This window comes from Sceloporus undulatus, chromosome 5, assembly GCF_019175285.1.
Source record: "Sceloporus undulatus isolate JIND9_A2432 ecotype Alabama chromosome 5, SceUnd_v1.1, whole genome shotgun sequence".
Classification (NCBI taxonomy): domain Eukaryota; kingdom Metazoa; phylum Chordata; class Lepidosauria; order Squamata; family Phrynosomatidae; genus Sceloporus; species Sceloporus undulatus.
Genome location: NC_056526.1, coordinates 100,223,810 through 100,241,627, shown reverse-complemented (window position 1 = coordinate 100,241,627; position 17,818 = coordinate 100,223,810). Strand labels below are relative to the sequence as shown.

Below are 17,818 nucleotides of genomic sequence, written 5' to 3'. Positions count from 1 at the left end.
AGTATATTTTTGGTTATTTTTCCAAGAGTTCTCCCACATTATTAAAGGTATTGGTCTCCCTATATTCTGTATCCATTTTATCAGAGGCGGGTTACAAACTGCCACTTATAACGCGCTCCGTGCGTGCTAGGGTTAGGAAGAGTCGCCCCTTCCTAACTGGCCCTGGTTCCAACACGCGCGGAGCGCGTCATAAATGGCGGCGCCCATCCACATGGGCGCCGCCATTTTGACGTCTTGGACGCATAACGTCCAGACGTGTCACGGCCAAAGTGACGCCGCGAGGGCACGCTTCACCCCTTGCGGTGGCACTTCCACGTTTTGAAAAGGAGCGCCATTTCGGCTCTCCTATTTCGCTGCGCCGGGAAGCCTCGCAGTCTGGCCGCTGGGGCTTCCCTCCGCAGCGAATGGCAGCGGTGGGAGAACGGCCGCTTGAGGGCGGTCTGTAACCTGCCATAGTTTCTTTAATAGTTTCTTCTTTTGTTTCAATATCCAGAAGTATTTTATAAGTTTTCTTTATAAATCCTTTCACACCTCCTAATAAGATTTTGTCAAACTCCCTTTTATCTGTCTCAATTCCTTCCTTTTTCATAGCTTTGTTAAACTCTTCCTTAAGTTGGATGTAATGCAGCCAATTAATCGATATCCCTTCCTGTTCTAATTGTTCTCTAGTCTATATTTTAATGTCATGTTTTATTGTTGTTGTACAATCTTCATATTTTATCCACTTATGATCTTTCTCAAATTCATTTTTATGGAAAGCCTCTTGTGGCGAGGTCCATCTGGGTATTTTTACATTAAAAAATTCCTGTATTTTTTCCATATTTTGAATAATGCTTTCCTGATGAAGTGTTTGTTTATATCTATCTCTTTTAAGGGATCATGACATAAATATGCGTGCCATCCTGATTTCATGTTAATACCTTCTATCTCTAACATTTTGAGATTGTCTAGTAAAATCCAATCTCTTACCCATAAGAGTGCTGATGCGTTGTAGTACAATTCTAAATTAGGGAGACCAAGCCCTCCTTTTTCTTTTCTGTCTTGCATGACTGCTTTTTTTTATTCTGGCTCCCCATCCCCCCCTTCCATATAAAGTTTGCTATGTCCTTATTTCAGCTCTTAAATGGTGATTTATTTGTTAATATTGGCAGTGTTTGAAATAAAAACAACATTTTTGGAAGTACACACATTTGAATAGTTGCCACTCTACCCAGAAGTGACAGTTGTTTATTATTCCAATTGTTTAGATCTTACTGAATCTTTTCCCAGGTGCTTTCATAGTTGTTTTTCTACAAATCTGCATTTTGGTTAGTAATTATAATTCCTAGATAATTAGTTTTTGTAATTATCCGAAAATCTGTTCTCCCCTTGAGTGTCCTGATTTCTTCTGGGGATAGGTTTTTGATTATTATTCCACTTTTAGTTTTATTTAATTTTACACCTGTGATTTCGCCAAATTCTTCAAATATTTCTTCTAATTTTTTAATGCTTGCTAATGGATTTTCTAGAAAGATTACTACATCATCTGCATAGACACATAAATGATATTCATGATTCTGTACTTTAGGTACTTTGATCTCTTTTTCAAGTTAGATTTTTTTATTAAAGTTTCCATCGCCATTATAAAATGGAGTGGAGAAAGTGGGCATCCTTGCCGTGTTCCTTTGGTAATTGAACAGTCATTAATTCTTTGACCGTTTACTATTATTTGGGTTTTTTGAGATTTGTAAATATTTTTTATACCATTTTATACATCGCACTTCTTGAACGGAGCCAGAGACAGTGTGAGCCGAATCAAAACCCTAAAATCAAAGTCGTAAGAGGCACTGAATGGTCAACAATATTTGGGGGGTCAGATCAAGAATGGTCAAGCAAGCTGAAGTTAGATTTTTGAGGAAAAACAAGCGGATTCCAGCAGCAATGTTCCTAAGGAGCTAACGCAGCAGAAAAAGGAACTGGGGAAAGAGCGGGAACGCAGGGGACCTATAAGGGATGAGCGGACCTACTGCCAAAAAGTTGCAAAGTTAACTTTGCTCAGTGATTCCAGACGTTTCTGAGCAGCACTGCACAGGCACAGTACAACCCATTTGTATGATGTGCAGAGACCACGAAGAAGAAATACATTTTCCAAAAAAAAAAAAAATCTATCGCAGATGACACCAAATTAGGAGGAGTAGCTAATACCGCAGAGGACAGGATCAAAATTCAAAATGACCTGAATAGACTAGAAAGCTGGGCCAAAGCTAACAAAATGAAATTCAGCATTGAGAAATGTAAGGTACAACAGTTAGGGTTGAAAAATGAAATGCACATGAGTCCACAGTGCGATGCAGCAGCTAAAAAGGCCAATGCAATTTTAGGCTGCATCAATAAAGGTATATTGTGTAGATCAAGGGAAGTAATAGTGCCACTCTATTCTGCTTTGGTCAGGCCCCACCTGAAATATTATGTCCAATTCTGGGCACCACAATTCAAAAAGGATGTTGAGAAACTGGAGTGTATCCAAAGAAGGGCAACTAAAATGGTGAAAGGTCTGGAAATCATGTCGTATGAGGAACGACGTAGGGAGCTAAGTATGTTTAGCCTGGAGAAGAGAAGGCTAAGAGGTGATATGATAGCCCTCTTTAAATATTTGAAGGGATATCATATTGAGGCAGGAGCAAGCTTGTTTTCTGCTGCTCCAGAGACTAGAACATGGAACAATGGATGCAAGTTACAGGAAAAGCCCACAAGGGCTGTTTGACAGTGGAACACACTCCCTCAGAGTGTAGTGGAGTCTCCTTCCTTGGAAGTCTTTAAACAGAGGCTGGATGGCCATCTGTCGGGGTTGCTGTGAGTTAAAGTTCCTGCATGGGTGGGGGTTGGACTGGATGGCCTTTGTGGTCTCTTCCAACTCTATTATTCAGTCTTGACTTTATTGTGTTTCTCCAAATCCTGCCTGCATTTTCTTTCCATCCTTGTTTTGTAACCAAAGATCCTAGGGACATTGCATGGAAGAACTGGGAGCTGCGTGGGAATTTGTGCACATTTGTATGCGTTATCCAAAGGGTTCATCCAGATGGTGCAAATATTTATCTAGGTTGTGGTACTTGTTGCTATAATTCTCAAGGTTTTCTAAAAATATCCAAATGATGTTTCTACTGTCCTGGGCTTCTGGCTGTTCCTGGCGCTAGCTGCAACTTTTTATTCCTACCCTCAAGTGGGTTTCTTTCAAATTCTTTTTAAACAGTATGTTCCATTCTCTTTTCATCCTTTAGAGTTATAGTACTATAGTATATCAGTGAAATGACACTTTTGCTTTAAGAATTCTGTAACTCTAAAAGAAAAAAACCATACAGGAGAAAATTTGCCCTTCAAACAACAGGACAGTCTTGCCAAACCTTCCCCAGCTTTAAATAAAAAGAATGGAACAGTAGACATGGAGGTGACATCAGCAGGCAAAACTCAAGGAGCCATATTATGAGAACTTATTCTTCTTTAGACCAGTCTGGAAGAGCCCTTAATGTACTTATTCGTTTGTGTTTTACATCATTTACACATTTCTTCAATTGACTAAAATATGTTCAACTATAATTTTTCTGCTGTGTCTTTTATCTTTTTGCATTTTATCTTTTTCATTTTAATATACAGTATGCTCTTTATTTCTCTAAAACAAACATAGCATGCAGATGTATGAGTTCTGGAGGTATGGTGCATTTCTTCTCCTAATAAGTCTTGACAGGTGTGACCAGGCTATGTTTGTCAAGTGTTTGAATCCAATAAATTTATATAAAATTTCCTTCTCGAAACCCAAGAGGATTCTTAGATTTCCTTCCTACTTGCATCCAGCCCAGAAAAAAATGCAAGACTCATACACATTCACTCATGCATTAAAAATAATTAAAAGGTACCTATCTAGACTTCCAAAATGGTGAACATATATTATGTAGAAATGAATATGTTTAAAAATAATGTCTTGAAACTATCATTTCCCCTAGCTTACAGTATTCACTAGCATTGTAAGATGAGCTCCTTTGCCCAACAATTTTTTATCCAGGGTTGCCATGAGTCAAGGCCAACTTAGAGGCAGTTAACAACAAATAACCAAATTAATATTAAGTGATATTATGGTTATGTGTGCTAATTTTATGCAGTTGACATTAGTCAGAATACACATTGAATCCTTTGTTAGTGCTCGCTCAGAAACTGCTTACTTTCATCCAAATCTTACAGCTTTTGTTGGACTTCAACTCCTCACATTGGCCATTGGCAATGCTGTCTGGGGCAGGTGGTGAGCTGGAATTCAATATCAGGAGTATCACAGATTCCAGACCCTTTTCTTAAGTCTGTGCTTAGTGGAACCTGCCCTTGATGACTGAAATATATTAGAAAATTTGGGGGATTGGTGCACATTACACAACTGTACTTCAGTATCTGGGTTGATTGGAAAAAAAATTAATATGTTTGGGAAGAGGAATGAATGTAAAATTATTCTGTTATTCCAGTTTGAGCCATGCTATTGAAGTGTTTATACAGAGGTTACTATCAGGATCCTCATATGTTTTCTTGTCCGTCAACTTTTCATTTATTTGCCGGTTTGCAGGGTATGTTCACGTATGCTTGCATGAATCCTTTGGAATATTAATGACATTGGGTCTTGATCTGTGAAATAACCTATGAAATGGTCTTCCCGTACTTCCACACAAAGATGAAATTGCAAGACCACCTATGTAAAAAACATCAGAAATCAATTTAGAATTGTTGGGCAAACTTTATTTCTGAAATGTTTCATGGTAGTTTTATTAGTGAATGAATAGAATTAATTGGTTTCATCCATTTGTGATCCATTTATTATTTGAAAGAAGACTACTAGTCCTCTCCCTCTGAAAGCTGTGGCCTATTGTGTGCAAATTTATTATGAGAGTTTCATAAACTCTTTAATTTTGATAGTCAGATTTTAGAAAAGTTTATCTTTAACTCTTGGGCATAACAAGCAAAGTTATTCAAGTATGATGAGAACTATCATCTTAATCTGTTTGTGAGTTCTAGAGGCTTAACATTTTTAAGAACAATAGCAATTTGGCATAAAGTTCAGTTCTGTGCATATTGTTATACAAATGACTTGCCTTCTTTTTTGTTGATATAAGCCTTGCTTCAGAATGTGACACAGACTTGCACAAATGCTTGTGTCCCATAGTTCTTCTTCATCATGGTATCTGTGCCTTACATATCGGTGCCTGCACAGAGATCACTAACGAATTCTTCAAAGCTGAGTAGCTTGGCAGAAATAACCCCTCCTCCACTGCCTATTGCACATGCTCAAGCCCGCCAAACTACCTCCACTTCAGTTTTTTTCTGTCTGCTGAAAGAATTGGTTGCCTTGCCTTGCTCTCAGTAGCGTGTTTTTTTCTTGCTCTTATAGCTTATTCTTGTTCCTTATTTCTTATTTTTCTTTATATAGTCTCTTCCTATCATCTATTTTTTTAAAAAAGTAGATTTTAGAAAAGCTTATCTTTAACTCTTGGGCACAACCAGCAAAGTTATTCAAGTATGATCAGAACTAACAGCTATCTGCTTGTGGGGTCTAGAGGTTTAACATTTTTAAAAACAATGGAAATTTTGCATAAAGGTCAGTTCTGTGTATATTGTTATACAAATGGCTTGTCTTTTTGTTGATATGAGCCTTGCTTTAGGATGTGACAGAGACTTGCACAAATGCTTGTGTCTCACAGTTCTTCTTTGTGGCTTCTGTGACTCACACAAATGGGTTATCTGTTTCTGCACAGTGCATTGTTCAGAAACTTATAGAGCAGTGGTCCCAAACTTTTTCAGGCAACTGGCCCCTTTCGGCTTAGGAGACAACCCAAGCACCTCTCCATGCTAGCTAGCCAAGACAAAGGGGAAAGGAGGATAGCCTGCATGTGCCTGCCCCCTCCCTTCCCTTTTGCCTTGGAACCAGCTTGTGTCTTTTTTACCTGCAGATGCTGTTCTCCTTGGGCTCCTTGAAGGGAGAAGTCAAGCAGTTTCTGCAAAAAGGTGGCTGTGGCAACTGTTTGGTACCCAGAAAGAAGAGGGAGTGAGGAAAGGGGAAAGACAGGGTCTGTTTGCTCTGCTCCAGGGTGAAGCAAAGCCAAACGAGACATACTGGGTCTCTCGCCTCACAGCCTGGATGGATGGACCCAGAATGGTGCACAAAAGAAGTTTCACGCAATCATCATCCTCATAATTCCCTGCCCCCCCCCTTTTTTTTTCCCCCCCCCCCCTGCCCCCCCCCCCCTTAGCACCCCCTTGAGCTTTCCAACACCCCCAGGAGCACTACCACCCACTTTGGGAATTACTGTTCTAGAGCTATTATGTCAGCGTTTTATTGTTAGCCTCAACTCCGCATAATCCTGACTGGTTCACTTCCTGACTAAACCCTCAGTTCTCTTTCATCTTCTGTGGCAACAGCAACATCAAACAAACTTCAGTTATAATAAAGATAGATTATAACTTATGTCTTAGATTTCTAACTCCCCTTTGGATTATGATTTGGCATAGCTTTGGACTCTGATTTCTATGGCTATACTTTTTGGCTTGGATTTCTGTCTTCTTTCTGGAAACTGGATTGTAGCTTGACTTTGCTTTGGACTTTGACTTCTGGTTTGACATATGGGTTGCTTTGCTCAGAATAGCCTTTTAAGAATTATACATCTTGTGTGATCAAAATACCTGAAAAAGGTATCTGGTAGTTCACATTATAATAATTATTATTAATAATAATATTATTAGAGTACTTATATCCCGCCCTTCAGCCCTAAAGGCTATCAGAGCGGCTTACAATTATTATTTTTAATTAGACGGTTGTCTGTTAGGCCTTGGGAAAAGTCACAACATGGAGATCTGTTCTAAGTGCAAGGCATTTACCCCATAAGCGAACAGGAACCAACCTATGGGAGAAAGCTTTGAAGGCAGCCAATGAAATAGCAGAAAAAAGGCCACTCCATACAGCCTCTGTCAGGCTTCTATTTGGCCATTCCTCAATATCACCTGAGGCCTCCTTGGCTCTGATCACCTCTGGTTACTCTGGACTGGATGGCCCTTGTAGTTTCTTCCAACTTTTTGATTCTACTGCATCTGGGTGGCAATGAAGAATTCTTTTCAGAAGCATCCACCCTGCTTTGAAAAGGCCAAGGATGCCACTGTCTGTCCTGCCTCACATTCTACTCCCAATCCAGAGTGCCCTTGATACTAGTTAGATCTATTGATGTGGAGACTTCCAATTTGTTTTCATTGCACCGGGTGGAGAGGAAGAGGCCAAAGAGTGTTGAAGGAACCTGTCCTTCGGTTCAGCCTTTGTCATATTATTATTATTAAAGTACTTATACCCCACCCTTCAGCCCTAAAGGCTATCAGAGTGGCTTAGGTTCAGCCTTTGTCCTGCAACCTATTCTGATGGAACGGATTCAGGAGCAGGAATTTACAATGAGTGAGCTGGTCTGAGAAGACTCAACAGGCAATCCAGAGCATTACCACCTTTGAAGGAGAGACAGTTGATCATCCACAGAAGCCATATTTACTCTTCTCATTGTGTCATGTCTCTCCTTAGCTCCTTGGCTACTGCTTCAGTGTCCATTTAGATGGAAAGTGTATTAGTCAGGTGTGCAGGGAGTAGGTGGGGCCACTACCAAGACACTTGCATAATAGCTCTAGAAGGGTCCAAACAATGCACTGTGCAGGCACAGATAACCCATTTGTGTGAGTTCACATATGGCCACTCGAAGAGCTACAGTTACAGTTGTGTCCCTTTACATGTGAACCACTTGCGATCATTTAAAAAGAAATATTGGAGAACAGGTTAGGTGTCAGGGGACTGGATAAGAACAAAAATTATCCTCTCTTCAAAAAATGAGGGAAAAGAAGATTTGGGGAACAACACACCAGTCAGCTTGAGGAAAATTATTACCAGATTATAAAAAGTCTGTTTACAAGTATCTAGATGATGGTGCAGCATGAGTTTATCAAGAACAAATCCTGCCAAACTAATAATGTAGCTTTGTTTTTAGTGGATTACTAGTTGTAGATGGTAGTAATCCTGTAGTTGTCATTTATCTGGATTTCCGCAAAGTATTTGACAAAGCCTCCCATGATACTCTGATTAGCAAACTGATTAAATGTGGAATAGATGGCAATATCATCAGACAGATGCATAACTGGTTGGAAACTGTACAACAAATCATCATCAATAGTTGCACTTCATATTGGAGAGAGGTCTCAAGTGGATTGCCACAGGGTTTTATCTTACAGTCAACACTCTTCAGTGTTTTCTTTTAAAATCAAGCACCACTAGCTACATCATTAGCTTTTCCTCATAGAAAACAAATACAATTAAAACAGCAAAAAATAATTTAAACAAGAACGCCTCCAAAATATGTGATCAAAACAAGAAAGGCAATAAAAACAATTAAACTGATTCAATCAGCTAAAAAAAATAATTTCCCAGGAAAAAAAAAGATTTTAAGCTGACATTTAAACAATTGTAATAGAATCATAGAGTTGGAAGAGACCACAAGGGCCACCCAATTCAATCCTCTGCCCCGACAGATGGCCATCCAGCCTTTTTAAAGACCTCCAAAGAAGGAGACTCTACCACATTCTGAGGCAGTGTGTTCCACTGTCGAACAGCCCTTACTGTCAGGAAGCTCCTCCTAATGTTGAGATGGAATCTCTTTTCCTGTAGCTTGTATCCATTGTTCCATGTTCTAGTCTCTGGAGCAGCAGAAAACAAGCTTCTTATATCCTCAGTGTGACACCCCTTCAACTACTTAAACAGGGCTATCATATCACCTCTTAACCATCTCTTCTCCAGGCTAAGCATACACAGGTACCTAAGTCTTTCCTCATAAGGCATGGTTTCCAGACCCTTCACCATTTTGGGCTCCTCTGGATACGCTCCAATTTGTCAACATTCTTTTTGAATTGTGGTGCCCAGGACTGGACAAAGTATTCCAGATGAGGCCTGACCAAAGAAGAATAGAGTGGCACTATTACTTCCCTTTATCTAGACCAGTGATTCCCAAACTATGCCCTTTAAGAGATTTTCGACATCAGCTCCCAGAAACCTTAGATGTTGCCCAAAGTCCAAAATCCCTTAAAGAACATCACATTTTGGGGACCACTGATCTAGACACTACACTTCTATTGATACAATCTAAAATCGTATTGGCCATTTTTAGCTACTGCACCATACTGTTGACTCATGTTCAACTTTTGGTCTACTTAAGCCAGGTGTCCCCCATCCATCCTATATCTTTGTCTTTCATCCTATATCTTTGTCTTGCTGGCACCAGTCATATCTCCATGGTGAAGGTGTTCCATATTTAATTACCCATTTAGTTCTATCGTTAGCTTACACATTCAGCATTAGTGAAAACCCTAGCTATGGATCTCTCAGCTGATATACACAGAAAGGTGTAGGTTACAGAGATTATAGCTCATTCAGTTTTATTAAGCACAGATGGAGATGAGAAAGAAACAACTGAGAAGTAGTAATAAATGTGACCCACAACTCAGCAATTTCCTTTTTTTCTTTTTTAAAAACCTTTTTTAAAAAAGAGGAAAAGGAAGATAAAGTAAAATGATTAGTATAGAATTTTAACAATCAAATTTCAAACATCTTTCAACAATTAAACAAAGGCATAAAACAGTTCTCTACCTAATATGGTTCTCTTGTCTGCTGCGTGTTTAGAAGATGTCATAAGAAGAATGAAATGAAGGTATAACATCATGTTGGTTCAGTCACACAGGTCCTTTTGTCATAAAGTCATGTCTGTTAACAATGTATCTTAAAAAACCAGTCCTCTTGGAATGTGCTGTGTCCTTTGTGTGCATGAGAAACTCAAGTTATGTGAAAGTTTTTCCAGTAGACAGGTGTTCCATAATCTAGTCCACCAAATGGTCAGATTAAGACCTCCTGTGTTCCATTTCTTAGGCACCTCTGCTCAATAATAATAATAATAATAGAATTTTTATTTTTCAATCTAGAATTCTGTCCAGCATAAAGAGATAGTAATATAGGGGCTGGGTAGAAATGTAGTTTGTCTTGTAATAAATGATATCTGGTTCAGAATTGTGGTCCAAAAATGTGATTTTGGGACATTCAAACCACATGTGGGCATATGAACCACAATCTTTACATCCTCTTCTAACAACCCGGAGCAACATTATTAGTCATTTGGGAGAGTTGTATAGGTGTTTGGTACCACTTATAAACAGTTTTCAGGACTCTCTCTTTGTTGGCTGCTGACTTAGATGTTTAAGAAGATGTCCAGATATGGTACCAATTAGAATCTGAGATCTCAGTGTTCAAGTCAGATTGCCATATTGTTTGAATGAATTAGCTATTTCCATAGATGTTTACAAAAGTTGGCTGCATTCTCTTTTCTTTGGAGACTGTTATCAGTACACATAGACTCCAACCATACACACAGAGAGAAATCCCAGAGGTCCCAGCAGGGTTCAGGAAAGGAAGAAGCATTAGGGACCACATTGTAAACATATAGTGGCTAATGGAGCACACCAAGGAATTTCAAAAGAAAATCAGCATGTGCTCTAGAAATTATAGCAAAGCTTTTGACTGCATAGATCAAGAAAGGGTATGAAATGCCTTTAAAGACATGAGAGTGCCGACACATCTGATAATCATGGTGAGAAATATGTACTCAGGACAAAAGGCTACTGTCAGAAGAGAACAAGGAGAAAAAGAATGGTTCTCAACTGGCAAAGGAGTCAGACAAGGTTGCATCTTATCACCCACCTGTTCAACTTATATGCAGAGCATAATCTAACAAAAGCAGGCTTGGGCACAGAAGAAGGAGGAGTGAAAATAGGAGAAAGGAATATCGACAGTCTTAAGACATGCAGACAACACCATACCACCAGTAGAAAACTTTACAGACCTGGAACAACTACAAATGAAAATCAAGGAAGAAAGTTCAAAGGCAGATTTACTGTTGAACATAAAGAAAACAAAAATAACGACTACAGAGAATTTACACAAATTCAATCTAGACAATGAAGAAATAAAAATAGTAAAAGAGTTCTCATACCTGAGATCAAACATTGATAGGAATGCGGACTGCAGCGAGGAAATCAGAAGATTAAGAATGGGGAGGACAACTATGAAAATTTTTTAGAAAAGATCCTAAAATTCAGAGATATACAACTGAGTACAAATGTTAGTATCATACAAACCATTGTAGTCCTTAAACTACATATGTATGTGAGAGCTGGACAGTTAAGAAAGAAGATAGGAAGAAAATGAATTCATTTGAGATGTGATGCTGGAGAAGAGTGCTGAGGATTCCATGGACAGCCAAAACAAAGGCGGGGTACAGACCACCACCGGTAGGTCTGCGGGGGAGCCGGAGCCTTCAGACGGCGCGGCTCCCGCGCGGACCGAAAAAGAAGCTCCAAAATGGAGCTTCTTTTAGAGTCGCGTTTGTGACGTAGCGAGGCGCCAGGGGCGCACTCGCTACGTCATAAAGGCTGCGACACGTACGGACGCTCAGCGTCCGATACGTAAAGATGGCGGCGCCCGTATGAACAGGGCGCTGCCATCTTGTACGTATTCAATACGTACTAGGGTTAGGGGGGTGCGGAAGCACCGCCCCTTCCTAACCCTAGTACGTATTGTATACGTACTATTTGGCGGTCTGTAACCCGCCAAAGAAAGAAAGAAACAAAAATGGGTCTTAGACCAGATCAAGCTAGAAACCTCCCTGGAAGCCAAGATGATAAAGTTGAGTTCGTTGTACTTTGGTCACATCATGAGAAGGAATTATTCACTGGAAAAAACAATAATGGTTAGGAAAGATGGAGGGAAATAGAAAGAGAGGGAGGTTGCATGCTAGATGGATGACTTCTATTAAGGAGGTCACAGATGTGAGTTTACAGAAACTAAGCAGAATAGTGGAGGACAGGGAGCCTTGGAGATGTCTCATCCATAGTGCCTCCATGAGTTAAGATTGACTCAAGGTCAGTTAACAACAACAAAGGGCAGGAGCCTCACAGTGATCACTCCTACCATCATTATCCCTGCCACCATGTGGCAGTTGTAATTCTGAACAAATTATTATCTGTTGGCCTGTACAGTTATAGGGAACTCCTGGTTTTCATTGTTAGTGTAAGGTGATCTCTTTCTTAGAATATCATTCAACATCCTGCCAAGGATTTGGAAGATTACCAGGAAAATACCATGGCGAGACAAATTTCAGCATGCTGGATGTTGACACTGCTATGAGTCTCAAAAATGATGGGTACTGACAGCTGTGTAGCCCCTATTGTTCAGCTTGAATGACATTTAATAAACTGGAACACTTTTCTCATTTTATAAAACAAAGCTGTACTATGCATAGTTTTATTTTAAATGCTCCCTCTACTCACTCAGCAGACACAACTACCATCTGAAGTGTCATGTGATAGCTTGTGGGTGGTGTTCTATGGAAAAGTTGTTCATACATTCAAAGGAAGCTTATTTGGTTGAACTGAAAAGAAAACTAAAATATGCATATCAGCCTGAGTCAATCGCAGATGGTAAATCAGAATACTAGTATTCCAAGGATATTAGTTTTTAAAACTACTGACTCTACCCTAGTTTGCATATGCTTTTCATTCCACAGTGCCCAACTACTGTATGAAAGGGTGTTTGAGATGTTTCAAAATCAAGACTTCGGCGGGATACAGACCGCCCCTTTGAGGCGGCCTGCACCCGCCCTTTCCCCTTCCAGATTGGGGTCTGGGCATCCGCAGCAGCATCCCCAGAGGCCCCAATCTGCCTCTTCTCCAGGTCTCGAGGAAGCAGCAAAACACCACATCCCCGCAGCCTGGAAAGGGGTGTCCTGGGGGCTTCATGCTGCAGGGCGTGTAAAAGCTGCGCCAGTGATGCATGCAGCAAAAAGGAGCTCCATTTCAGAGCTCCTTCCCGCAATGATGATAGGGCGCCCCAAGCGCCCTGCAGCTTCACGGGGACATCACGCCCACACTGCGTTATAATGGCGGCTCCCGTGTATACAGTGGTACCCCGGGTTACGAAATTAATTCGTTCCGCGGTTAATTTCGTAACCCGAAATACCTTCGTAAGCCGAATTCCCATAGGCGCTAATGGAAAAATAGCTCTCTGCTGCCCTCCGGTGGCGGAAAATAGCGCCGCGGTTTTTTCGTAACCCGAAGAAACCTTCGTAAGCCGAAGCAATAAATCCCTATGGGATTTTTTCGTATCCCGAAAAATTCGTAACCCGGCGCATTCGTATCCCGGGGTACCACTGTACAGGGCGCTGCCATTATCATGTCGCCGCGCCGTGCTAGGATTGCGAGGCATGCGGTGGCGCCACCCTTGGGCAACCCTAGCATGTGTCCAGGCCTGCGCAAAGTGCCGGTCTGGAAAGCCCCTTTGTCACCTTATTTGTGGCTGTAATCTATAAAAGCAGTATGCACACAAGGGAGAGAACTTTGTGTACAGCTGGTGGGTTCTTTGATGTTTCATCTGAAGACACTTGTTGTCAGTGTTGCTTTATTATGATTATGCCCCTCCCCCTGATTCAAACTAGATGGGAGATGCCTCAAAGTGCTGGATTTCCCATCCTTACTCATCATCATGACCCTTAAAAGCTCCAGAAAGGAGTGTAATATTTTTAAAGGAGTCATCCTGTAGTTTGTCAAATTACAGATCTGTGCAAGGTGTTCAGATCCTGGTTTGCCTTGACTTCAAGATGTGTCAGCTAAAATGCTGCTCTTTGGTATCAGATTAGTGAATGGGGTAACAACTCCTATTCAGGGTTTGATCGTAGGTGAGCATGCCAAGCTGGCTGGACGAAGTTGGCAGGGGGCAGGCAAGAGGACTGGTCTTTCACAATTTTGTCTGTCTGGGTTCTCTTTTACAGTAGTAAGTACAATCTAAGGAAGTGAGGAGGGGCAGAGTTGCAGTATTCTATTGTGATTCAATTCCTTTCACTAGACATCCTGTCTGACAATCTGATGAGTCTGAAGGAATGTACCTGAAGAGACAGTCTCCCTTAGTAACTGAGATGGCCTTGGGGGATTGCGATTTAGCATTCTGTATGGGGGAATTCAACATCTGTGCTGAAGATACTCTGTCACCCTGTCATGGCCTCAGTTACAACCATGTATGGTGTCTGGCCTCAATTAATTGGCAAGTCACATTCTGGATCTGTGATTCTGGGCTGAATGGAATAATGGTGATTTTGGTACGAAGAAAATCTTTTTAGTTCTGTTGCCATGATTAAATCACCACCTAGTGGGATTTAGATTTACTAGCATTTGGAGCCATTGTAGAAGTTAGATTAAAATTGAAATTATTTACCCCAGGAGGTGGAAGGAGCTGGGTAGTTCCTCTTTGGCTGAAAGGGTTTCCTGTTGCTGATTCTGTGAAAGCCTGGTTGACCTTAAACTGGAAGATGTTCAGATAAATGGGCATAATCACTCTTTCACAGAGTAGTAACCAGACCAATTCTTTAGTTTTCTGTGGACCTGTTGGTAACGAATGAGACTGTGGATAGAGTGATGTTGCTGGTTAACTTGAAATGAGTCTGACAGACTAGCTGGAGACTATTTGAAAGCCTACTCTATTGGCAAAGAAATGATTGTTCTTCTTTGTGGTCTCTGTGAATCATACAAATGGGTTGTACTACGCCTACGCAATGCTGCTTGGAAAACTTCTAGAATCACTGGGCAAAGTTAACTTTGCAACTTTTTGGTGGTAGCTCTGCCCATCCCTTATAAGTCCCCTGTGTCCCCGCTCTTTCCCCAGTTCCTTCTTTCCACTGCGTTAGCTGCTTAGAAACTTTGCTTCTGTAACTTCTGCTTGTCTCACTAGAAATTTTTCAACTCGGACTGTTTGACCATTCTCGATTTGACCTCCCTCGTGTTTTGTTGACCATTCTCTGCATGCTTGAACGACTACGATTTGGACTGTGATTTGGCTACGATATCTCCGGCTCCTTTTAAGAAGTGCGACGTCTGCGGAGGTAAGATTCCTGGGCAGGACTCGCACTCTTTTTGCCTTCTCTGCCTCAGGGAGGGCCACAACCCCAAGACCTGCACTCTCTGCAAGTCTCTGACTCTGCAGGCGAGGAAGAATCAGGACTCCCGCCTTAAGGCTGCCCTGTACCAACAGGCTCTCCTGCCTCTGTCTGCCTCCCACTCCATTTCTGCTCCGGCTGCATCAGAGTTGGTATCTGCAGCATCAGCCGCTGTGGCCCAGAGCTCTTCCACCGAGCCAAGTGCCATTGTCCCGAGAGGGGATGCTGGGTCTGAAGGAGCACTCGAAAAGTCCAAGTCTAAGTCCTCTAAGAAGGACAAGGCTAAACACAAGGACTCGGGCTCCAAAAAGATTTCAGCCCATGCAAAGGATATGAGCTCCCTAAAGGATTTGAGCTACAAATCCTCCAAGAAGAGGCGACCTCTTCAGTCGGTGGGGAACCCCTCAGATTGACCTCTTTGCGACCGCTCTCAACAGCCACTGTCCCCAGTTCTGCTCCCAAGCACACAACGAGGACTCCCTCAGAGACGCATTCGCCTTCGCTTGGCCAGGAGAGATGCTTTACGTCTTCCCTCCATTCCCGTTGATGACCAGAGTGGTGTCCAAGATGACAAGGAACCCCTCGGATGCCATCCTGATCACCCCTTGGTGGCCGAGACAACCGTGGTTTCTGCTCCACCTCACACAGGAGGACTTTCTCTGTCTCGAGTTCTATACGGATTTCGTCACTCTCCAGGATGGCTGGGTTCAGCATCCAGACATCGAGAACCTACCGGCCCTAGACTTGCTACATGCCTCGGTACCGACGGTGATTTTGGCTGCCCAGAAACCGGCCACCAAGAAGTCCTACACTTCCAAATGGAAGAAGTTTGTAGATTTCCTCTCTACGAGAGGCCTCTCTTCATCCCGAGTGTTGACACCGGTTGTGCTGGAGTTCCTGATGTCACTTTTGGATTCGGGGCTGTGCCTCACTTCCATTAAGTGCTATCTTTCTGCCATCTGTTCCCATTTCCAATTTGATGGCAAACCTTTTTTTAGGGACCCTCTGGAGAAGAGTTTCCTGAAGGGTTGCAACAACCTCCATCCTCCGGTCTCAGTACCAACATCTGCTTGGAGTTTGGATGCTGTGCTGTCTTCTCTGCAATCCAAGCCCTTTGAACCTATGACCACTGCTGACTTGGAAGACAGCCTTCCTTGTGGCCATTAGCTCTGCCCTCTGTGGCTTGCGGAGGGATCAGCTTTTCCTTAGGTTCCATAAGGATAAGGTTGTCCTCCGTACCGATTACCATTCTGCCTAAGGTCTTGTCATCTTTCCACATGTGTCAGGACATTGTTTTACTGACCCTGGCCTCGAACCCGATCTGAGAGACTTTTCCAATGCTACTTGGAACCGAAAAAAGGACTGCTTGTGACTGCACAGAGGCTTTCCAAATGGGTGGCTGGTACCATCCACTTCTGATATGAACTGTCGGGCAGACCTCTCTCGGCCAGGGTTTGGTCCCATGCAACTAGGGCGGTAGCGACATCCTCTGCTTTTCTGACTGTGGTCCCCTTGGAGGATGTCTGCAAAGCTGCTGTTTGGTCCCAGCCCTTGACTTTCATCAAACACTACAGGATGGACACCAGGGCCAAATGGGATGTAGCTTTTGGGAGGGCAGAGTTGGTTTCAGGTTTACATTGATTGCACTGCATTTCCATTTGTTTACATGTTGTTGAAACGAATGTCTTTATTGACAGGATTGGCATTGTTTACAGCATTGACATGGTTTACATAGGTACTTCATGATCTACTGTGTTGTATATGTGCCTTATGACTTGAACAGGTCAAAGTACTGTTTTGAAGTACTGAATTCAACAGGCACTGTTTTGGTTCAATTACTTTATTGTGGTTAATAAACACAGTTTTATTTGAACCTTACTTTGGTGTCATGACACTCCCTCCGCCACTTGCCTAAGCTTGTCAGTCTACCCCATTTGTATGATTCTCAGAGACCACGAAGGAGGAGGACAGGTTACTTACCTGTAACTGTAGTTCTTCGAGTGGTCATCTGCGATTACATACAAATCCCGCCCATCCTCCCCTCAGTGTCCTGCTCTACATTGGCTCATTCTCATGTCGCTTTCAGAACTGGAGAAAGAGCGGGAATGCAGGGGGCTTATAAGAGATGGGCAGAGCTACCGTCAAAAAGTTGCAAAGTTAACTTTGCCCAGTGATTCTAGATGTTTTCCGAGTCACACTGCGCAGGCGCAGTACAACACATTTGTATGTATGTATTTGTATGTATTCGCAGATGACCACTCGAAGAAATACCGTTACAGGTAAGCAACCTGTCCTTTGGCATCATTGCCTCTCCACAGAGAAGTTCAGTGGTGACGTTGGAGTGGTCAGTGGTTTGTTACATTCTGGCACACAAGGAGAGAATGTAGATTACTTATTACACTATTACACAGACTATGACACTTTGCAAATAAGGTTGCTCAGTTCCTGTTTGAGTTGAACACTGCAGTTTAATATACGCTAACTGGATATAATTCTGGCCCCTGCTTGTCCAATGATAATGCATATATTTCAGTCTGTACAAACTGAAGTTGTGGGAGCTGCCATGTCTTCCTACTAATTTGCAAGGCAGTATTCCAACATAGCCAAAAGAGACAATGGTAAAACTTCTGATGAAAACAGCCTTCCTGAACACCTCTGTACTGGATAACTACCAGCCACTCTGCAATAGTCTTAAACAACCAATTGGCAGTTTTGGGGTGTTACAGCATGCACTGTCACCCCACCTTCAGTAACATTATCTA

The 17,818-nt window shown here is 42.0% G+C and overlaps 1 protein-coding gene across 3 annotated transcripts in view; it reads left to right on the top strand.

Annotated features, from left to right (window-relative positions):
* The window catches only part of TSPAN9 (tetraspanin 9), a 266,033-nt gene that overhangs the window by 41,847 nt on the left and 206,368 nt on the right, over positions 1-17,818 (top strand). The window contains exon 1 of one of the 3 annotated variants that reach the window (XM_042467721.1): positions 3,667-3,685. The exons of the other annotated variants lie outside the window; for them this stretch is intronic. Coding sequence (XP_042323655.1) covers positions 3,673-3,685 — 13 coding nt within the window. The 5' untranslated portion in view covers positions 3,667-3,672. Of the gene's footprint in view, positions 1-3,666; positions 3,686-17,818 lie in introns of those variants that run through there. 3 annotated transcript variants of the gene reach the window in all.